The sequence below is a fragment of the Cardiocondyla obscurior genome, linkage group LG07, assembly GCF_019399895.1.
Source record: "Cardiocondyla obscurior isolate alpha-2009 linkage group LG07, Cobs3.1, whole genome shotgun sequence".
Classification (NCBI taxonomy): domain Eukaryota; kingdom Metazoa; phylum Arthropoda; class Insecta; order Hymenoptera; family Formicidae; genus Cardiocondyla; species Cardiocondyla obscurior.
This window is the reverse complement of record NC_091870.1, coordinates 2,359,163-2,382,224: the sequence shown is the minus strand read 5'-3', so window position 1 is coordinate 2,382,224 and position 23,062 is coordinate 2,359,163. Positions and strand designations below refer to the sequence as shown.

The 23,062-nt window shown below is 47.8% G+C and overlaps 2 protein-coding genes across 4 annotated transcripts in view; one reads left to right on the top strand and one right to left on the bottom strand.

Moving 5' to 3' along the window:
* LOC139104099 (N-acetylglucosamine-6-sulfatase) overlaps positions 1-23,062 on the bottom strand; it is a 45,972-nt gene that overhangs the window by 11,024 nt on the left and 11,886 nt on the right. The window lies entirely within an intron of this gene.
* On the top strand, positions 6-8,058 carry Gsc (goosecoid homeobox). Its single transcript, XM_070659340.1, has 3 exons — positions 6-2,511; positions 4,760-5,049; positions 7,837-8,058. Exons 1-3 carry the CDS (start codon positions 1,974-1,976, stop codon positions 8,056-8,058), a joined length of 1,050 nt encoding a protein of 349 aa, XP_070515441.1. The 5' UTR covers positions 6-1,973.

Below are 23,062 nucleotides of genomic sequence, written 5' to 3'. Positions count from 1 at the left end.
TATAACATCGACAGATCGATTCGATTATTTAAGATTACCGGTCGCAAACTTGTAATCTTAGCTCGTAAGATTAGAGGATTATTGATATTTCAACGTCGAACTTGCGGAGCACCGCAAAAGTGTTCGGCTAACATTTTTGCGTAGTCGGGAAAAAAGCAGAGTTCTTAGCGAATTAAATCTGAGAGGAGCTCAAATGGATAACAGAGATTTGCTAGGTGATGTAAAAGATTAAAAACACTGTGTCCAATAAAATTAAAAAAGAAATAAAGTTTATTTTAAAAGAAGACTGAAAAATTCTCTCTAAAAAAAAAAGGGAAAAAAGTGTATATACTGAAATTCATAGCGACAAACTAGTTTCAGTTTTGTCGAATTTTTTTTTTTTTACTTTCAACTCCGTTCGACAAAAAGACAAATCTTTTACGTCAATTGGACGCTTCCGGTCTTATTTTTCTTTCCATTTGAACTCGCTTTTTAATAAAATTAATTTAGCATCTAGATGCTGCAAAGACTTGAAGTCATTTGAAACGACTCTTCACCATAATTTCATTGCTCCCGTTATATTAACAAGAACATTTCAAGCACCTCGTAATTTAAGTAGTATACCTCGTTATTGATCATCCTAAAACAAATGTCGACAAATTTAAAGTCAAATCGGGGTTGGAAAGACTATTAAAAATATTCTAAAATTTTTTTTTTTTTTAACAAATAAAAATCATATGTATTTTTCCAGAGATACCGAATTAAGATGGTTTGCAAAAATAAGCTCGTCGTTCGCAAACGGCGACGGCGGCGGCGGCTGCGAAGGGGTGAGTGAATCGTAAAATGCATCGACGAATATGTCGTTCGCTTCCTCCCGATGCCTATTTTCTCCGTCGGAGGGTTATTTCGCGACCACCCTCTGCCGCGCGTTACCTCGCGTGTGTCCGCGGCGCGGCATCCGAAAGGGGTGCGCACCTCCCCGCTGCCTCCTCTCGCATCCCCCGAGCATCGCGACGCGATTGCATTCACCGGCGCGAGAGGACCACGTCGTTGTCGTCAGCGTCGTCGTCGTCGTCGACCCTCCGCGTTCGCCCTCTCTCGCCCTCGCTCGCGCCCTCATTTTCGTGACACGAGAAGGGGAAGGAGACGCGAGAGAACTACCGCGATGAGAGTACGTGATACCGGGTGGTGGAAAAGTGGATGGAGCCAGATAAGACCACGCCCCGATCGCGGACAACGCACGCCAACCCGACGCGGCACCCGAGGGTGACCCTCTGTCCGCCACCGACGCGGCTGGCGCGGCTCACGGGAGCCCACGGGGGTGGCTTTGTTGGCTGTGCGCGTGGAACGAAACGACACGGGTAGGGTAGGACGGCAGCGCGCACCGTGTCCACGCGGCATCGCGACGGCCACCGCTATGGCTAGTCCACGAATATCCTTTATCGGGAAGATGTCAGTTCGTGTCCGCGACGTACGACGCTAGGCGCCCCTGCGACGGCGGCTCAACGGCCGGTCCGAAGTGGATAAAGTGCGGCCGAGCGGGGGGTAGATCGAGCACGAATTTACCGCGATCGGAGATCGGATATTCGCGCCTTTCCTCTCGTCTCGATGATTCGACCGCGAGGCGGAGGCCTCGTGTCCGCAGGCAAAAGGATCCCGCGAGCTCGTCCCGTCCGGCAGTAGAGGAGATCGTGAAACGAAAAAGAAGCGGAGGAAAATAAAAGAGAAAAAAAAAAAAGAAATAGAAGGACAACGATTCCGTCGGGTCCAGTTAGCGCGCGACCACGTTCGAAACCTCCGTGAGAAGAATTCGCGGTCAACGTATCGTCGCTTGACGATGCAAGCGAGAACGTAACGTCTCCGGAGAACACGAGGACAGAGCGAGGACGCATCCCTCCGTCTCGACACCGCGAGAGCCCAGGGACTCGCATCTCGCCGGTACCGCACGTCGCCAGTACGCTCGCGAGTTTGCAGCATCCCCCGCGTTACGTAACATGGTAGAGAGTACTTATGCGAGCGACTCGCCGAGATCACGCTCGCCCATGACAGAGCCCTCGAGTCCGCTGCACTCGGACGGCCCCGGCATATCCGGTTACGGGCACAGCTACCTGTACAGTTACTCGCCGGACGCGCAGAATCACGTATCGGCGGTGACCAGGCGCAACAATCAGAACGAGACGGGCGCCGATGCCGCGCACGAGCGCACGTTCGCCAGGAGTCCGATCGGCACGGAGGAGACGATGCCGCGCCACCGCCACGGCACCCGCGAGCCGATCGTCCCGTCGCGGCCCGCTACCGGCACCTCGGCCTCTGCCATGTCGTCCCCCACCTCGCTCTTCACCATCGACAGCATTCTCGCACCGAGGCCGATCGGCAACGTCATCGCGCCCACGAGCACCACCACCGTCGCAGCGTCCGTGATCCAGACCCCGGAGACGATCGAGTCGGCCGCCGGTCGCACCACCGCCGCGGCGATGCACCCGCTTCAGCAGCAGCTGCACCACTTGGCATTTACCTCGGCGGATTTTCTTGGTGGGTAACACGCCGCCCCCGAAGGACCGGCGTGACTCTTCCTCTCTCCGAAAACTCGGTCAAAGGGGCCGACGCGCGGCGCTTAAAAGACGCCCTAATCCCTCAGACTTCTCCCAACGGACGCCTTTTACACTTCGAGCTGAAACTTTTGCCATTCGGGCTCTCCTATGCATGAAATTATAATTAACGTTGCCCCGTTGAAGTCTCTGGAATCCCATAAGCGCATCTTTTACGGCCCGTGATCGTTGTAATCTTAAATGGCATTCGCGGTACACGTTCTCGCGCAGCCGTTAACGAATCAAGGGCTGTATTGTTGGATCGTACCGAACACCTTCGCGCGACAAGTTGCCGGGAAATGAACTCTTTCCGAATAGTTTCTTCGCCGAAGGAAGCCGATAGGAATAATGACGCGATTGAGCGAACGGATCGTTGGACTTCGCTCGTATCGGCCAATTCCCGTAATTACGCGCGGCCGAACGATTAATTTATACGTGTCGCTGGAAATGTTAATTGCATTTATTCGATTACATTACAGTTTTATCGAGCAAATTCGAGGCAATGCACCGTTCTTTGCAATCTTTCTCGTAATACGAATGAGAATGTCGATAATGTTCAGAATGCCGGCTGCCAATTTCGCGTCGCTCAAAATCGAAAGCTCGACGATACTACTCGTTTCCCTCGTGTTCTTTTACATTCCGTAAATAAATTGGTAAATCGCTCGCTTGCTAAATTGAACAAAAAAGTACTTCATCAACGCAGGAGGGGGGGAAAAAAATTCGGCGATCTGTAAAGCGTTAAAGCGCGTATCCCGGCGATTATTTGATTCTATTTCGCATTTATGACGCGTGAAATTTCGTTCGTTTCGTTCGTTTCGCGTGGATTACATGTAGATATATATATATATTTTTTTTTATTATATTTCTTTATCAATTTACACATGTACATATATATATAATATTTAAGCGCGCGTGATAGTGAGATTGTTATTTTGCAAACATTTTAAACACTCGCGCATTTAGTTTTATTCATTATTAATCAGTCCGACAAAATTACGTTCCAATTCTATTTCAAATCAGAATGTCATTAAACATATTTAATTTTATTGTTTAAAAAATTGAAAAAGTTGTAAAGTCTCCTATGTGTATATGCATATATTATTTCACGTGTTTCTCTTTGTCAAAGGTGCAATTTCGACCTTTTAAATTTTCTACCCTTCCGTTAAGTAAAACCGAACCGCGTATTATTCAGAAGAGAAATAGATAAACGAACGAAACGAAGAACGATGAGGCTTAAGAAATCGATTGCGAGGGAGAGACGTTAGTCGTCTACGCTTATCTGATTCGCTTTTACAAAGCAAAGGGATCTAATTCATTCGCGTCTCGTCAATTTTTCAGTGGATCCGTAAACGTATTTCGTTCAATAGAGAGGCGTTTAACACTTTACAATGGAAAAATGTAAGACCTGGTGGGAAATCCTTAGAGAGCCGGTGCGAAACACGCCAAAATTTCTTTCACGCCCGCAGGGGGGCTTTAGGTATTTTTCCCTCAAGGAAACTCGCGCTCTCTCGCGTCGGGGATACGCGAGATGAAATCCGCAATCCGTTTCGATCATGCATGAACGATCTAGCTCCTTCCGCAATCCCGATAGAAGATGGAGAACGTGAAAAGGAGGCATACGAGCGCGAGAGAATGGCCGGGAGGGAAGGGAAGCTCCGCGGCGCAAGTAAAAGCAGAAATTTTTACCGTCCCCGCATTTTCATACGCAACGTCGCGTTTAAGCAGCTTTCTTCGAGATTTTAAAGTAAAACGTCCCCCGGGACGGGGGCGCCGCGCGGCCGACCTCTTTTATCCCGAGCGCGGCGTGAATGGGGTTCCGCGAGTTCGTCTCAGACCGCTTCCGACGGCAACGGCGTTTCTCCGGTCTTCGCCGTCCGGTTGATTCTCGTTATACTTGCGCTCGCAAAAGGATGTAATTCCTTTGTCAATCGCGTCGATCCGGTGCCCGAATTACCCGCGATTGTAACAATTACCGCTCGTCGCGCAAATCAATCCCAGGGCGCCTCTAAATGTTCGCGGGCGTGCAAATGAACGTTTGAATCTTTAATTCGGGCGCAAAGTTGCAAATACCGCGAATGCGACGGCGCGCGGATAATCTTTGTTGTCGGAAGCGTACCGGGGAGAGATGCCGCGGATTTTCCCAAATTAACGGAGTGAAGTTTCAACGTCTCTTTGCCATTTTCGGATTTTAGCCGCGGCATATCCAGGCTTGTACCCTGGAGGATACGTAGCGGCAATGGCCGCCGCCGGCGTCTCCCTGCACGGGCAGCCGGCTTTTTATCACGCCGGTCATCCCTATCAGATTAATCCCAACAACCCGGGGATGGGCCCGATGGCGAAGAGGAAACGTCGCCACCGAACGATTTTTACGGAGGAGCAACTGGAACAACTCGAAGCCACCTTTGACAAGACGCATTATCCTGACGTGTTGCTGCGAGAGCAACTGGCACTCCAGGTCGATCTCAAGGAAGAAAGAATCGAGGTTGGTCAAATTTATATATTCTTATCGTGCGTCGACGATTTTTCTTTCGGGGAGATTCGAAATTCTGTGTCTTAATAATTCTTCGGCGAAGTCGGAATCGATTACGAGACATTGATTCGTCAAAGGCAGTGTGACGAAGAAGAAAATGATAAAGGAGCGTGTTGGAAATTATGAGCCTACGTTCGTCCGCGATTGTTTCCGAAAAACGTGAGTCTGGCTACCGCTTCGAGCGTTTTCGGAGCCGCTGCCGTGCGCGCAGGTTTAAGCCGCCTGCCGATGACAAATTACTTTCTCGAGCCGTGAACGGAATATTGAATTTCGGATCGGCAAACATTGACCGTCCCGGATGGCCCGGGTCCGCACGCACAATTTGTAATGTAATGTCGGCAAACTACGCGCCGTCACCGCCGCCGCTTCTGAGTGGGATGAAACGGCCTGTGTTTGTCGTCCTAATGCATAAAAGCCCATAATATTTTAACGCGGTCATTAAAATTTACCGCGGTGGGTATTTATCGGGGCCTCGGTCGACTTGAGCTAACAAGTTGCATGCTAGATTAAAAGCTTTAGCGATAATGTGTTTACTTCAATTATACATACGCTCGTGCGCTCTTGTTCGCACGCACACGCGTGTCGGATAGCTCATACAGGCTTCATGCAATTTATAATCTCTAAAGTGGTATATTCTCTACAGACAAGAGAGAGAGAGAGAGGGAGAGAGAAAGAGAGAACGAGAGAGAGAGAGCAAGAGGGAGGAGAGAGCGTGCGTTTTCCGCGCCCGTCGCGTTAATTTCGTATAAATTTACCTTTCAATAACTTCATTGTGTCGCCAATCGAGCGTTATTTTTCCAGCAATTAACGATCTAGCTTCTCAATCCGGCGGTGAGCGATATATTGTGCTTTCTGTGATTTTTACACAGCATCGCTGGAAGCAGGATCTCTGTATATCAATTTGAACGCCGCACGCTGTTGCAGAGTCTCTCTCAGTTCGACAATTCGTCGAATCGCAATGACGACTCGTCGCATTAAAAATATATGGTCAAGATCGGTCTTTTGATTACGGACAAATTGTTAAAAGTTGCGCAAAAAATTCAACCTACGTGATCTCAGGTCGATGACTATTCCCAGTCAAGTGATCACGGGGCTCGAAGCTCCGAGAATCATCGACACTCGCGTGGGACCACCCGCGTCGCGTCGGCTTTGCCAAAGAAAGGTCTCCCGAGTCTCGAGAGTTGTTTAAAGACGGGAACAACATATACCTGCGTGTTTGGTACCCGGGGCCGCCTCTCGGAGCGAGAGTCCACGGTGTTTGCACAGAATTAGTAGAATAGCGACTCTTGGTGCGGCCCGATGGAGGGAGCACGGAGGGCGAGGACAAAGAAAGAGCTAGGAACAGGTCGGCTAGGCGGCGAGGGGGAGAGGGAGAAGGGTGAGAAACTTAAGGCGCTGTTTTGTGTGCACCCAAGATCGGCCTCGACTCAACGTTAGATCCGAGGATTGACGTAGGAAAAACAACAGCTGGACATTATCGGTGCTTCCACACTTTGTTCAGGGAAGGGGGAGAGGTGGGGGGAGAGGGGGAGAGGGGGGAAAAAAAATCCCAGCGTAAAACGCTGATTGATCAATTAACGCCCGTAAAGCCGCGCCGTTAGAATTCTTATTAACGGAGGCGACCTCAGCTCTAAAGCGCAGGGCGAGACGCGTCGGGGCAGATTTAATTTCGCATCTCGCGCGGAGGTAACGGGATCGTGCGTCCACGACCTGAGAGAACTCTTCAAAGTGAACGAGGGTTAAGCTATTACAATAGCTAATGCAGCAAAACGTACGAGCGAGTAAGGGTCGAATATTGATTGTCGGTTTTCATTCGGATTGAGTCGGACAGGCGTGAGGAGCAAACGCATGTCCCGCGAGTATTCGTTTGATGTATCTCACGCATCTTTTCTTAGCTCGTTACGTGATATCTCGTAGCGCGCGTGTTGAGTCTCATATAATCACGATTTCGAAAGCAGTATCTGTCTCTTACCCGTACGTATAATTCGGAGATCTTTAACTTCTCGAAGCGAACGCTTCAATTAATTTAATTTAATTGCTGGCTAAAAATTGATAGAATTATATTTTCACATCTGCCTAATGACCTTTATTATACTGCTATAAAAATAGACAATAGCTTTATTCGTTATTAATACTACTAATTAATAACCGGTTTCATTAAAAATTGATGCAAAAAATTTGTTATATCCATCAAGCGAAGTTAAAAATAAATTTTCAGCAAAAATGAAGTAAATTTACCGTCACAGGCTTCAACACGCTTTTTTTTTTTTTTTTTTTTTTTTTATCTAGAGAGAAATTTTTCAATCCTCTTTTTGAAGAATTCCAGTTTTTAACTTTATTTAATCTCGGCGAGGGAAAAGGAACTTTCTGCATCAATCTGACACTTTCATCTGCGGACAAAATTCTCTTTAATCCTTTTTTTCATTTGGTAATGTTGCTTTCAGGCAATTTAATATTCCTGCCAAATTTCTCTAATGCTCAAACTATAATCAAATCCTGAGCAATACGCATAACGAATTCTTTTAATCTAATCCCTCTTGCAATTATACTAATTTAAAAATAATTACAAACTATTCGTGCTCGGATAAAAAAATAAATAAATAAAATATTTATTACAATCGTTTTTAATTATTTGAGAAAAAAAAAGAAAAAAAAAAGATAATTGCCTTATTTATTAGCACCGGCAAATCGACGGTTGATACACACGGTTTTTGCCATTTTAAATGGTATTTATTTCAGGTGTGGTTTAAAAATCGTCGCGCCAAGTGGCGGAAACAGAAGCGGGAAGAGCAAGACCGCATCCGGAAGCTGCAGCTGGAGCAGCGCCAGCGCACGGACGACGGCGCCGCGGCGACGGTGATGGTGGGCGATCGTCTGAGCTTGAGCAGGCAACAGCAACAGCAACAACATCAGCAAAAGCTCGAGCAAGACACGGACAGCTCCGATCTCGAGGTAGCGTAGTGCGGGCGTAGTGACGACAAGACGCGACGGGTCTCGCCCGTTGATAAAGGACCGAAGAAGAGGTCAAGGATGGTCGAACGGACGGCCCCGGTGCTTTCGCACTCTTATCGACGAGGTGTTATAAGCGTGTACATACGTGACTGTACTGTAAATACTATTGTAAATATGACTAACGATGAATGTGTATAATACCGAAATAAATTATTGCATCGAAGCTCGAGGTGCGGCGTGTCAGGTCTCTTTTGCGCGTTACGTGTTTTAACGTAAACTAAAAAAAACTAATTTCTTTTTTTTTTTTTCTCATATACATATTCTGTGGAAATTAAAATTTTAGAGATTTATGATAATATTTATATAACGTAGTTGCATATATAGATCCCAGTTAAAAATTCAGAAAGTGCAATGTTAATCGAGCTGTCGCGTAAATTTTTTTTCTTCGCTTCGGTTTCTTAAGTGAGTGATGAAATTGATTAATAGAAGTTGAATTTATTTTATTAATGTCAATTTTTTTGATGATTAATTTTAATATTTTTTTCCCCCTTTTTTTATTCTTTTTTTTTTTTGTAGGATACCTTTGTTGGAGATTCTCCGATTTGAGTGTAAGTGCGCAGCGAGGTGTCCATTTAGATCGCGAGAAATTTAAATCCCACGACACGCTTTCTGTACTATCGCTTATTTTTATTGGTGGAGCGCAACCCGGTTTTGCAATAATATTTTCTTATTGAAATCGCTTCGTTGTTGTGGAAAATACATTCTCGTTTATATAAACGTTTACACGGAGCTTCGATATTCCACTACGCATAAATATTAAAGCCCATCGATCGTTTAGGAATTTCGAAACGGTCGCATTTGAAACTTTTCGCTCAGCGATTTTCCGGATGGGAGAGCTTGAGGGAAAGTCAATTGTACCAGAATAATTACGACGATATGAATAATGCTCAATCATTAATTTTACTCAAAATAATACAGAAAATAATATCTAAAAAGTTTGTTTTTAACTTTTTGTTTTTCACATTTAACTTTTTTTTTTCGTTTTATTTTATTTTTTTTTTTTTCAATTAACATGTTCATTATTTTCAATCGTTCGGATTTTCTACTTTTTTTATTTGTTTTTTCTTTTGCCTATCGAGTACGAGTCCCGGCAATTTTCCTGGTACTTTTCTCACGAGTTTTCCAAATCGATGTACTCTCTCGCGCGTTTCCGCACCAGATTTCGGTGCAGTGTCCATTTCGACGATCTTGAGAATCTCGATGGGATTCAAACTGAACTGGCTGCGCTCGGGCGAGCTGATAGTCAATACGAGGACCGTGACGAATTTGCGAAAGGACGTGGCTCTCAGCAGATACGCGACGCCGTGGCCGTATCGGAAAAGCGGCGGTCCGTACGAGTTCACGTCGCACATGTAGTAAGTTCCGCAGAACTTGAAGAGGCCAAGGCAGGCGCTTTCGCACGTCAGCACCGCGAAGTGATAGCTAGATAACACTCGCTCCAGCGTTCTCCACAGGCATTCGCTCGGCCCGGCGTACAATTTACCGCGAACGGCCGGCAACATACGAGCTTCGAGCAGAATCTCGCCGATCTCGAAGCGATCGGACAGATATTCGGACGAGGATCTCGCATCAGGCTCGCTGGCGGATTTCATCTCGGCCTCGTACTTGCTCCGCGTATAATAACGATCTCCGCATACGACGATCGCGTCGAGGGTCTGCGGGCTCCAGTATTCCGGCGCGGTGATCATAGTCATACCGGCGCAGACCACGTAACAAGCGTACGTCTGCATACCACGATTCGCCTCGTCGAACACGTTGTCAGTGGGATGTGTCTCGCCCCACAAAGAGAACAGTCTGTTAGGTTCCTCCACGTAGTACTGATGCCACCTCGGTTTGACGGCGTAGGAGACCTCGGCTGATTTCTTTCGATTCGCGGGCGCGCATTTGCTCCAGGTCGTCGCTCGACAATGTTTCAGCCACGAGACTTTCTCCCTCGGCTCTCGCGGATCATCCTCCTCGTCGTCTTCTTCCAGATCAGTCTCGTCCTCGACCTCCAGCGTGTCCGACGGACGGTCGTCGACCCGTCGCGATTGCTCGGCACCGCGCTGCAGCAGCTTCAAATTGTCCAGCTGGCAGCAGTGAATCGACACGTGGAAGATCTGAACGTCGAAGTGAACAGTTCCCGCGTTAACGTCGACATCGGATTCATCGGCGAAACGCGAACGCGGCACCTCGTAGGCGTGGCCTCTCAACAGCAGGATCATCAGGTGTCTTCGTAACGAGTCCGCGGAGCAGAACTTGACGATGCAGGCGCGACCGTGGTCCTCCCAGAAGCCGTACTCGTCGCATCGGTAGGGGTTGAAAAGATACCAAAAAAACCCGTCTTGCCAGAACGCTAACGAGAACCTGGCCGTGCGCAGTATGCAGTCGCGATACTGCGCGGTCAGTTCGCCAAACCATTCCTCGAGTTCTCTTATATCTTCGTGCACGGGTATATATCCGGAATCCGCCACCTTCTGGTAACCGAGTTCCGCCCTAACTCGCAAGGGATCTTTTCTGCTCAACGCGATCTGCCTTCTCAGGCCGTTCTCCATATAGCCGACGTCGACGTTCCGCGCCACGACATTTTTTATTTCCCGGACCAGCTCCATCTCCACGCTGTATTTATAATTGTAGACGACAACGTCATCAAGACGCTGCTTCACCCTCACGTTGATCGTGCCGATGTGAGTGAAAAGCATCCAGGCGTGATCGTATATATAGTCGACATTTGCGCTCCACGCGTATTTGTATCTTTCATTAATACGGGAACAACGTCAGTTTTTTTTTTCTTAAAAAATTTAGACTAAATTCTAAATAAGAGTGAAAATATATAAAATCAAAACGATATATATAACATAAAACAAAGATATATAACATAAAAAAAAAAAAAAAAAACGTATTAGAATTGTGTTTCACGTGAGCTGTTTCAATTCGCTTGGCACGCTCACCTCAGCTGAGTTCTCGCTAGCAGTGCCACGACCGCTTGGTAAAAGCAGAACTTCCAAGTGTTCCTACGCTCGCGCAGCGAGCTCATCTCCAGCAGATGCATGCCCTTTAGTCCGCGGAGGACCACGTAGGCATAAACGCGTCCGGTCGGCAGCTCCACGATCACGTAGTCGCCGTCCACCAAACCGGGACGTTCGCCGACCGCACGATCCATCGTCTTTCGCTTCGGCTTCGGATGCGACATAGCGGACGCGCGCACGTGGCCCAGCTCTTTGCGATTAGCGAAGTCGCTCTTTCGTTCGCGCAGAAGGATCTCATTCTCGTCTACCACGGGATCGCAGGGAAAAACGTCTCTTCTCCTTTTTCGTTCTTTCCCCCGTGCTTCCAGCTCGTTCACCTCGTCTCGCGTAACGCACGGCCATACAGTCGGCCATAATCTTTCCCTTCTGTATCTCGGCACCTTCTCGGTCTTCCGGAATACTCTCGTCTGCCGAAAACGTCGCGAATTTGTACGAAGTAAATTAAATAGAAATTAATTGAAAACTCGCCGCTACTGGCGTTTCTACCGGTTGCTTCGCTCTCATGCTTCTCCAGATTCGCGTTCGCCTCCGCCGATCTAATCCAACAGTCGTCCTAGTCTGTTGCTCAAGCTGAAAGCCGCCGAGCGGAAAGCCCTCGTGAAGTGGAAACGTCTCCTCGACGGTTTCCGCGCCAAGTAGCCTCGCGATATCGGACACTGTCTTTCGCCCGTCTTTCTTCACCGGCTCCGACCGCGGCTCCGCGTATCTAAGCGACACTTCGTGCTAGTTCGTTAGTCTACCCATCTAAGTCAGTATCTAGATAACGCTCGCGGTTGAAGAAAAAGGCCCTCGCCCGTGTCTTACGATTTCGCTCCATAAGCTTCGCTTTCGGCGCTTCCATATTTGATGTTGGATTGATCGCTCTCGGTTGTCGTGTCATCCGTTACATCGGTATCGATTGTGAGCTTAGCCTCGTCTAAGAATTCGCTGGCCACTGTCTCATCCTCGGTTTCAGTCTCCGGTTCCGTCATGTTTTAGCGAAAATGAATTAAAATGATCGTACGACGTAATTTTTTCGTTAAAAAGGTTTTGCTAATCAATCACTGCGAGGACTCATATCTTTGTATCTGCGCACTCAACTAATTTACTACGTATCACTTTTGAAACCTGAAATGTGAGGCTCTCATTGCAATGGGGATATTAAAACCGCGCATCTGCAATTTTGACATAAACTCGCCGCGCGAGTATGTGAACGTTGCATATTTCATATACACGCGACAATTCAATTGAGCATCTAGTTATGAGAAACAAATTTCACACGATGCATACATTGGAGTTACAGTTTTATAATTTCCTTTCAATGCCAATAGCTTAGATCCGCTTAACAAAAAAAAAAAAAAAAAAAAGGAAAAAGAAAAGAGAATAAAACCAATTATAAATTTGTGTTAATATTATTAAAGGAACCGATTAAAAAATCAAGCGCAGCTATTCCAGTGAGTCTCTTTTGAAATAAATCCTCTCGGACGTGATTTAAAGTGAAAGAATAGAAGTACGTGGCGAGGGGGAGGAAATGGGGAGGAGGCAAACACTCAAAAATGGCCGGTTCGAATTTGTGTAGGCCCTTTGGAAGACCGCGGTAGGGACAGGAAGGCTCCTCGAGAGAACGCGGACGGCTTCCTGAAGCTGAAAAAATACTTGGGGCCGATAGGGGGAAGGGGGGGGAGGACCGTGCCAGCAGCCTCGATTTATCCCGTTTCGTTCGCGTACGATTTTGTAATTATTTTGCTGCCGGCGCAGACGAAGCCCCACGACGGGCAGGCAGGCAATCTCGAACGCGCGAAGCCCGCCGGTGACGCAAGATTTTCAAAGTGTTTATAAAATTACGGGGGGCGCGCGATACCGCGCCGTGCGCGCGACCGAAATAACGCGAAACCGTACGATCGTACCGGCCCGCCCGGTATTCAAATCATTATTGGATTTGGGAGCCCCGCTCGTGCACGGATGACGGACAAATAAATCGTATTTCGAATGCGGCAAAGTCGCGCCGCGCCGCGCCATTCGCGATGCCGCGAAACTCCCACGGCGGGAAGTGTCGCGAGTCGTTTCCCGGTGCCGAAACGAGCACCCCCGACTCTGCTTTGTACTTTCAGCCGCGCGATGCCGTCCGACCCGAGTGGGCTTAAAAGTCAAAATTCAATATCATCTAAAACTTTCGAACGCGAGTCGAAAACAATAGTATTTTCATATTTCAATCCCCGCTACGGACGTTGTCGGGATTCGTAACATATACGATATGCAATTTGGGCGTACAATCGTATTTTAGAACGTTAATTATTAATTACTACTACTTTGGATTGCAACTTAAGGCACAAAGAGAGTTATTTCGCCATTCATGCACGCGACTCGCGCTTTCTGTGCCGAACGAATGGTAGTTGCGGGCTCGGCGCATTGAATGGATATTCGAACGAAAATCGCTTATCCATACCGATATGCGTTAGCCGAAAAAACGGGGAACAACTTATAAAAAACCGAAGGAAAATACGTACGCGCGCTGTTGCGCCGAAATTAATATTCGCGGCTTTTGTATGCGCTTGTTTGCAAGTTTACGTTTCGCCGGCGGTCGAAAAGCGAGGTGGTTTCGCGCGAAAGCGTTCGTCGTCAAGTTTTTAACGCCTAATAAATCGGGCGCGCCGAATAAAGCCCGTGCACGCGCGCAGGTTTTTCTCTATCAACTGAGAAACTGGCCATGCTATTAACGCTGGTATTACGGCATTTTGTGCAAATATTACGAGGGTCGAGCCGTACGCCGCCGCGAGTCTCTCGAAAAACTGGACGACGGCTTTTTTTCGCCGATTGTCCTCGCGGCGCGACGGATGCCTTCCTCACGGATGACCGGAGAGTATCCCGCGGGAATCCCGGGTATTGAACGAAGTCGAAGTGGAACTCGAGATCCAGTCTGATCCTCGCCGTCGGACTCCGGTCGCGTCACGTCGAAGAGAATGTTCTCTAGAGGGTGGGAAAGGGGGAGCCGAGGGCGAGAGCGGCGGCGGGGACGAGTCGAAGAGATCAGGACGATTCCCGGTGAATATTTCATGGAAGGTTCACGGAGAGAGACACCCGGAGACGCAAACTTCGCGGGCTGATTGCCTGCGCGGCTAAACCGCGGGGACACAGGTATCAATGAATTATCGTGATCGCTCGTTGGTTACAGGGCTCGGCCGAATCACTCGACCTCGGCGGTTCTACGGATCGTTAAGGCGTGATTAAAATTCACAGCGCTTTATACTCTGCCTTCTTCACCGGAGCTCACGTCCGAACAATGTTACGTCGCGTAAGATTATCGAGATAACCTCACCCCGTAGAAAAAAATTTAAAAAAAAAAAAAAACTATCGCTACGGAGCTTACGCATCCGGTCCTTTTTTTTGCAATTCTTCCGCGCACGGCTTCATAAATGTTTTCCCGTAAACTGATTGAAATTATTATAAAGATCGCGCGTGTCACCAGTTTCGGAGAGGTTCGCGGTGAAAGAATCGTCGCGAGGGATGAAGAGAGGAGAAGCGGATTGCCCGTATGCATAACATGTGCATGTGTTCATATATGTATATAATATATACTCGGCCCGAAAGGAGGATCGGAGAGCAGGGAGTGAGGGGGTGGGAATGAGCTGTAAGAGAGAAAGAGAAGCAGGGGAGACGGGGAAAGAGAAAGAGAGAGAGAGTGCAAAATAAACAGAGCATTATATGCAATAACGCACAAAACACCCCTACGGCTGTGCAGTCATCTCCTTCGAAAGATTCGGCCGCGAGTGCGCGCGCGGGCAATCCAATTAATTTTATTTTAATTACCGCATCGTCGGGCATACGCCGATTGTTATTGTTTCGACGTCGATGAATCGACCGTCGCCCGTAATTTTGCCGCTGACAATTTCCGCCACTCAACGTTCCGCGACGCGACACCTGTGCAATGGACACCGCGTACCTTCTCGAAATGATCAAAATTTTTCGAATTATTTCTTAGAATAAACGACGCGTTCTAAACGAGGAAAATAAAGTATTAAACCCGAACGAGCAGGTCCCGACTGTAACACCAATTATTTTAACAATTTATTAAACAATTAAGATTCATCGCATCCAACTGAGAACCAAAGAGTTCTCAATTCAATCTTATCTCCGTGCTAATTATAAATATAAAATATATACTTTTCTTTTGAAAAACACTTTTTAAAGCCCCCCGCGTTTAGACTGCATTTAATTTTTAAGCCCACGATTTTTCGTGGCGTTCTTAAATTAAGATAACCGTTCAAGTTCGACGCTAAAAGGAGAGCTTTAAATGATAACAGCGCTTGAATTTGCTTTTTTTTTCCCCGCGCTATCTCGCGCAAAGTAGATCCCTTTAGAATTACGCAATTGGAAAGGTGTAAGTTACGGAAGTGGGAAGTTACCACGTCGAGGGAGGTGGACAGGGGTGAGCCGAGCGGCCATAACGGCAATGATTGTTACACCGCGAATGAGCCACGATCGATGGCACTCAACACACAGTCGGCGAGGAGTTAAAAAGTCGACGTATTGAATTTACAAACGAGCCGTAATATTATTCGAGGAAATAACAAAGGCCGCACCGGTGCGAACGAATTAAGCTATTTCGCCCTACACCCCGCGCACATTGTACGTGGTGGCGGAATTATTTGTACGTCATTACTAATGCGCAGTCGCGATAGAGTTCGATAATATTACAATAATTAAATTATCGTAATATCGCCGGCGGAAAAGGGAGGCGAGTATGAATTTGTTGCGGTTAAATATATAATAAAGCGTTGCTTAAACAAGGGCGAATGCCCGTTACACAAAACGCACACTAAACTAGTCAATAATTCAGCGGTTCATTTTCGATATAGAATTTAATCATCTGCATAAAAGCGAGACGGAATGCCACGGCGGCGACATTAGTCCCGGCGGACATTTTCTTATCTTCCCGGGAACCCGGGATAATCCGAGGTTTGGGCCGCGGCCGATCTTGACTAGAGGGAAAGCGTGCAGCTCTCCGTTTAATTTAAATAAGATCGAGCGTGAGTAGCTGCGAGCTGTTGTTTTTCTCCATTAGTTTTACCCCGAGTAAATGATAAAAATATATTAAAAACATATTTTTATACCATTTATAATTGACAAATTACGTGTGGAATTATTTGTACATTAACCAAAAAAAGAAGAAAAAAAATTTGTTCTCCCGAACAAACAACATTAAATTTTTGCTGTATCTTTTTTTTATTTAATTATTTATTTATTATATTTAAAACGCAAGATCAAGAAGTTGGTGGTCTTAAATATCTTTACGCCTCGTTCGTCAAGAATTTTCTTTAGCCTGAAAGACTTACGAGATATGTGTTTAAAAGATTAAAATTCGGTCTTTCTATCGATCAGATTTTCCGGCGAGGCGAAAATTCAGGCGTATCGTGAAGGGCGCAGAGCAACTTCGCGGTAGGGGGATGCGAGCAACCGCGCGTAATGCATAGGCGAGTGCTCCAAGTTCGTGCCGCGAAGTGGCTTGTTCGAAACGTTCCCAGGAGGGATTTACGCGCGACAAACCGTTGGAGTCGAGTCGGAAGGAAATTAAAGACGCGAGTCACCGCGTGTCTTCCGGCACCGTCGCACCGCCGCCGTAACGCCGTAACTTCCTCACGGCCGTGAGGAAACGGCGCCCGGAGGAGAAAGAGGAGAAGGAGGACGACGAGAAGGAGATGGGGGAGGAAAGAGGGAAGTCCTTTTAATTACCCGACGTTAAATTCTTTATCTGGGTGAAACAATGTGGCGGGCCCGTGTTTTCAGATCAAACAAACCCCATGTTGATACGCGGTAATAGAATAATCTGGCAGCTGATTCCGGGGATATAGCCCGCGGGGATAGAAACCCACACGATTTCTGCACCCGGTCTGTACGTTACCACATCCCCGAACGAAAATCAACCCCCCGGTCTCCGCCGCCGCCACCGCCGCCGCCGCCGCCGCCGTCGCCGCCACCCTTCCGTCCTCCGTGCACCCTCGTAACCTCGTACCGAGAGAGAGACTGGGCTTCGGGTCCGCGGGTGTTTACACACTCCGTGGCACTGCTAGGACGAATGGTTTCCGGTAGTGCGTATGTACGTGATACGTGTACGTGTGACAATAAACTGGCGATCGTTAACTCATCGAATCTAACCGGGTATCACGCGGCCCCTCGACGTTGATCCGACGTTTTCAATCGTTGAATTTCGAAACGGCGCGCTCTTTATTCTTTTTTCGTTCTTTCCTGTTCTTTTTTTTTTTCTTTTTTTTTTTTTTAATTCTTCCGTAAAACAGAATAATCTCAGAGAGCGCAGAGCGTAGCTTAGCCTTCGATCATTTTCCATTTTCCCTTCCCGTGCGTATTCAACAGCCCGCGATCCCTCGCGAAATTGCGCCGGCAATCGGCGTTTCCTATCGCGCGTTGCGGTATTAGCTTTGGCGAACGTAAAGGACAATACCCCGATATCGCGAGCTGTCGTCCGCGCCACGCGCGCAACCCCCCCGATGCTGGAATTCAATAAAATTGCAAATTACTATCTCAGCGAGTATTCCGAGCTTGTTATTTTCGCATCGCGCGCGAGGGATGGATGCGGGAACGGCGAAAGGAAGGGTGAAAGGACGGAAGAGGCGCGCATCTCTGGCAAAGGGAAGCTGCTCCGGCTGCGGGGTACGTACGAGAAAGAGAGATCCGGTATACGTACGTACGTACGTACATACAAAAGCGAAGGCACTTTTGGCGTGCGTCGCGTCGCCTCGAACCTCCCTCCGGCCTCACAATACGAGACGATTGAAACGCGGCGCATTCCGACTGTTTTATTGCTCTCCCCGGGAAAACTGATTCAATACGACGAAACGACACGGACGAGCGATTCCGATTCCGCGAGTTTTTCCATCAGCGGTGCTTCCCGCCGCCGATATCAGCGTCGTCGAATGCTCTTTACCGATAGCGCCCGGCAAATGCAGAATATTACACCGACAATTTGCGATAATATTCCGCGCTCGGTTCCCGCCGCGACATCGCCAGGGTTTCGCGCGCCGCTCTCCGTTTTCCCCTAATCTTTAGCCTTTCCGTCTCTTTCGCGTCGTTCGCCAGGAAAATTAATTCAGGAGCGAAGACCGGGCGAGACTCCATTTCCGACTTACAACGTACTTCGCTTCGAAAAAAAGGAGGAAAAAAAAAAAAAAAAAAAAATGAAAGAAAGGTTTTATTCGCGCTATCAAAATGTTATCTTTGTTTACCGAGTGTTATTTAATGTCGCGCGGGATCTGCGAGTCAACACACCCAGGCTCGTTCCCTCGGATGGAGCAGTTTCGCAACAGCTTCCCGCGAATAAGATAGTTTCCAGGATCGCGACAGCGCGCCGTGTACCCCCCCTTTGCTCTTTCTTAGCTTCAAAAAATCGGTTTTTGTCAAAGAGAACCTCGGCGCAGTATCTTTCGCTTGCACGTAACTTTACGTTCATTCGTGCATAACGAGACGACGCGTAACAAGGGAGCCGTGAGCAACCTCACTCGACACAACGGCAAAGCAGGCAAGCGGAAAGCGACTTCCTCCTTTTTCCTCGTTCCTTCTTCGCTCAGCCGTTGTTTATAGGCTAACGAGCGCGATACCATTCGCGCGGATTTCTCTTTTCCTTTTTTTTTTTCTTCCTCCCCGACGAACGACAAAATGTCAAAGAGCGCAACGGTGGATAACCGCGACAGGACGGTCGCAATCCCCGTGAATCGACTGCGAAAATGTACGTTTCGAAAGAAAAAAAAGAAAGAAAAAAAAAAAAAATAACGATGCTATTTCAGTATTCACGTTTGAGAGTACGAGACGTCTTCAATAAATTATTAGCCGAAAATTGAAACACTATCGACATTTGCACAAACCAAATATGTTTTTTTTATAATTACATTTTAAGTTTAATTATAAAAAAAATATATAAATTTAATTTTAAATAAATCTTACTAAAGAAATTTATTGCAAATTATTATCGTTACTTTTTTCTTTTTTTTTTTTTAGACTTTGGCCGATGTTACTTCGACGGTAGCGTTTCTCGTTTAAAATTGACCCGTCTCAAGGATAACGTTAATCGATAAGTTGCTTAAGTCGCGATAACGAGCAGCCGGGGTCCGAGGGCTCATTACGTTCTCGCAATTTTCATATAATCAAATGACGCGACGGAGCAAGGGCGTGGGCAGGTAACGCCGGGGGTGAGATTCGCCCTTAGGGTTGGTTGAACCCGCCTTTGTCGGGATCCGTAGTCTCCATCCTAAGGGATTTCATTTCCATTAGCGCATTGAAGAAACTCAAACGAAGAAAACATTCCGAGGAAGGCCGAGGAATCCTTTCTCGAGCAACGACGCACTCATATCTAAAAGTATCTCGTTTTCTTCGCTGACAAATTCTATTTAATTCACGGTGTAACGTGCGCATTTAAATATTTGACAGTCTTAAGGTTGGATATACGATTAGCGAGCGAATCACCAAAAAACGAGCGCGTCGACCGGCGACGTTCTTATTTTTATTTAGCGAGCGATTTGTTGTAAATGTCGCCGTTCGCGGCGCGTTCGATGTTAGAACGCTAAATGTGTGCACACCTTCAGAAATTTAGGAGCGTGCAAGCGGCAAATGTGGCGGAAATATGCGCGGGTCTCCTCGCAAGAAGGACACTTTCAGAAATTGCTTTTACGTAAAATCTTTGCCAGGATAAGGAGCGCCCGCTAATGGCGACATTACCGGTGCGTCATAAGAAGAAGCGAATGCTAAGTTCCCGGTTTCAATTAACTTAATGGTTCACTGAGCACACACCAACTTGAATTTAAGACCGCAGTCGCTAATAGAAAACACCCGTCGCGAAGAAACGTTATTTGACGTTCCGTCGAGTCGGCGAGTTGACGGTATCCGACATATTTCGCGGCGACGTGAGTAACGAACTGTAAGCGATTCGAGGGAAAACGATATTCACGTCAAGTTTTTAATTAACGCGGAAACGAACGTCTTCCGGTGATATTTTTCCAATCGCAGTTCTCCGCACAAAATTAAAAATGTGAGGCGCATAACGCTTGGCAAGATCAGAGAAAACCAAATCTCGCGGAGACATTTAAACTGTTTCGCATCTGCGAAGTATTATAAATATAAACGGGCTAAGTTTACGTTTCGATTAATTGCTCTCTCGAAGAGAACGACTGGCTCGACACGCGGTCGAGCTTCGTAGTACCGCGAAAGGAAAAAAAAAAAAAAAGGAAGAATAAAAAAAAAAAAAAAAAAAAACTTGAAAGGAGATTAGCCGGCAATAAGGCGAACGCAACGGAGCAGTCACTAGCACCGATCGCCTGACAGGAGTCAAAGCATTCGAAGGCAATGAGTCCTTCATTCGGTTACGGAGGAGGCGGGCGGTTAATAGCTGGAGGACAATGGGCTTGGGGTTGCACGATTGCTCTCTCGTGCGTTCGCTCGCTCTCTCCGTTTCTCTCGCAGGCTCCCGGGACCGGCGAGAGAGCCGAGCGGCTATCCGAGGGGATAGGCACGTAGATCGCAGGCGTGACTGTGTGAGACCCTCGCTGAGATAATTGAGCCGTCAGCTGCACGAACCTCGGGAGAGCCGCGCCATGATAGCGCCGCTCTACCGCGCCGCAAATCACCCTCGCTTCGGACGGAAGTACACTTGGGTCACGTGACGGCGCGTGGATCGAATTACCGCGAAACGACACCGTCCGCACCCTCCCCTACGCCCAGCCACCATTTATCTCCGGAGGATAGGAATCTTCGCCCCCGATATACCGATATACCTTCCGCGCCCGATTACTTTCCCCGCTTGGTTTTCCTCCCGGCGATGAGAAGCTCCCGCTCGATCATCCCTTTACGAGTCACATTTGCCCGCGAGCCGCTGCGAATATCGGAAATGACGTTCGCGGAGACGTTTAAGAATTCTCATTTAATTTGCCCTCAGCATTTTTCCGATACACCTCGAATGACATTCAACGCGCGGAGTTGATTGACTTATACGGGACGCTTCGCCGGCCCGAAGGAAACGTGGGTGCTCCACCGAGTACCGCGTACGGCGAGTGAAAATAACAGAGGGACAAGGGGAGCACCTCTCGAAGGGGGTCGCGTCCGGCTACGGCGGGACCTACTTCGACGCGGTTTCTAATCCGTCTAAACTCGACGCAGGATTCGATAATGCGACGCGACGCGTAAAATCCCGACGGATTTCGCCCGCAATGGGAGGATCGGGTCCAGATCGCAGGGCGCGAGGGAAAGAAAACTCTGCCTGGCTCGCTTCGAGTATCTACAGCCTCGAACCCTCGGCGGTCGCGTCGAAAGCTGCGAGAAAGCATTATCGGGATCGTGACTGTATCCCACGAAGTCTATTAACCGTCTTCAGGCACCGATAGAATTATTCGCGAGACCGACTTCACGATTAGAAGGGTGCATTCCGAAACCCGTTGACGAAACTCCGCACCTCACGTTTCGTACATTTTCCGCCGCCGGTGGTTTTCGTATCGCGAGGACAGCAAAAGAATCGACATCGCCGATCTGACCTCGGTATCTTGATCATACACGCGCCGTTTCGGATTATTTGGATTAAACAATGATACGTTAATCTAAATGCAAACGCCAAGATAGCGTTTTCAGTGCCGAGCCTTGTTCTCTCAGGTGAAACCGGATGGGAAACGAGATTATCACTTTGAATCAACATAACGTCAACAATAGAAATTTGTTAGCAAGCCCGGAGATTGTGTAAATCGTGGCCGTAGCATAAAAAAAGAAGTTTATCTGGTTACGTATTAAACTTATGCTTCTAAATATTTAAGGGAACTTTGCTAGGCTTGTGAAATGAGATTCCCGGTTATCTCGGTAAGTGGCTCAATTCTATAAAGCTCGCAGCATGTTTACGCTTTTAAAATAGTTGTTTTAGCTGAAATAAACAATATCTTACGTTCTCTCTCAACTTCGGACCGTGACGCTTCGTGCAAGGATGTTTAAAGAGATCGAGGATTGCGAATTTCTTTCCTCATCTTTCCTTAATAGGTCTTAGAATCGAAATAAAAAATATAAAAAAAAAGAAAAAAGAAGAAGAAGAAGAAGAAAAAAAGAAAACTTATTTAGGGAATATGATTCGTTCCCGTTAATAATAATTCACTTCGCCGTTTCGCGAATTCAAAGCAGGATTTCCGGTTACGTGGCTTGAGCTGCTTACGGATCGTCGCTCAGTTTCTCAATTTCATTCCTACCGTCCGTAGTTCTCGTCTTGCCTCCATTTTCTCCACATCCTTCCGCGAACTCATCAACTCATAAAATCGGCAGACGACCGGCTTCGCTCTTCGGCGAGCGTTCTTCCGGAAAGCATTCGGATGCGTATATGTCGTTACGAGCGGGATAGTATAACGTCGACCCGATTATCCTGTCCTTCGACAAGGATACCCTCCACCCGTCGCCTTACCCCTTCCACGGGAAGGGTGCATTCGCGTCCTCCGTTCATCCGTCTTCACTTTCCCCTCCAAGGACGTCTTCGGAGTTTTCCCCCTCCGTGCCGTGTTCCGGGGGTCGGGAGAGGATTCGTTTAGCGGGTAAGCCGTGCATTTCGCCCGGGTGAGATGGGAAAGTAGAGGGGACTCACTCCGCGAAGTGTCGGCGACAAGAGGGATGATGGTTACCGGTCTGACTGTGGGGGCCACACCCACCATCTCCGGAGACGGCCAATCGCATCCCCGACGACGCCGGGGGTTGCCGGCTATCCCGGAAGTTGTCACTGTGTATCAGGCTGGCGAAAGCCAGCCGTCGCGAAGATATGAATCGAGAATTTAAGGTTTTAAAACGCGTCCGTATACACGCACCCCTCCAACGGGCGTCCCGCGCGCCACCCCTCCTACCGCGCCCTCCACCCCGGATGTCCTCCCAAAGCGGCCGCCTCTCAATTTTATTACGCCGACATTGCGAGAATCCGCCGATATTTTCAGGCGAAAAGCAGCTTGCCG

Bases quoted from the DNA above. Each gene is read 5' to 3' on its own strand.
- Gsc (XM_070659340.1), top strand. From the start codon at position 1,974: ATGGTAGAGAGTACTTATGCGAGCGACTCGCCGAGATCACGCTCGCCC. The intron at 2,512-4,759 runs GTGGGTAACACG...TTCGGATTTTAG, and splicing joins TACCTCGGCGGATTTTCTTG to CCGCGGCATATCCAGGCTTG. The intron at 5,050-7,836 runs GTTGGTCAAATT...TATTTATTTCAG, and splicing joins TCAAGGAAGAAAGAATCGAG to GTGTGGTTTAAAAATCGTCG.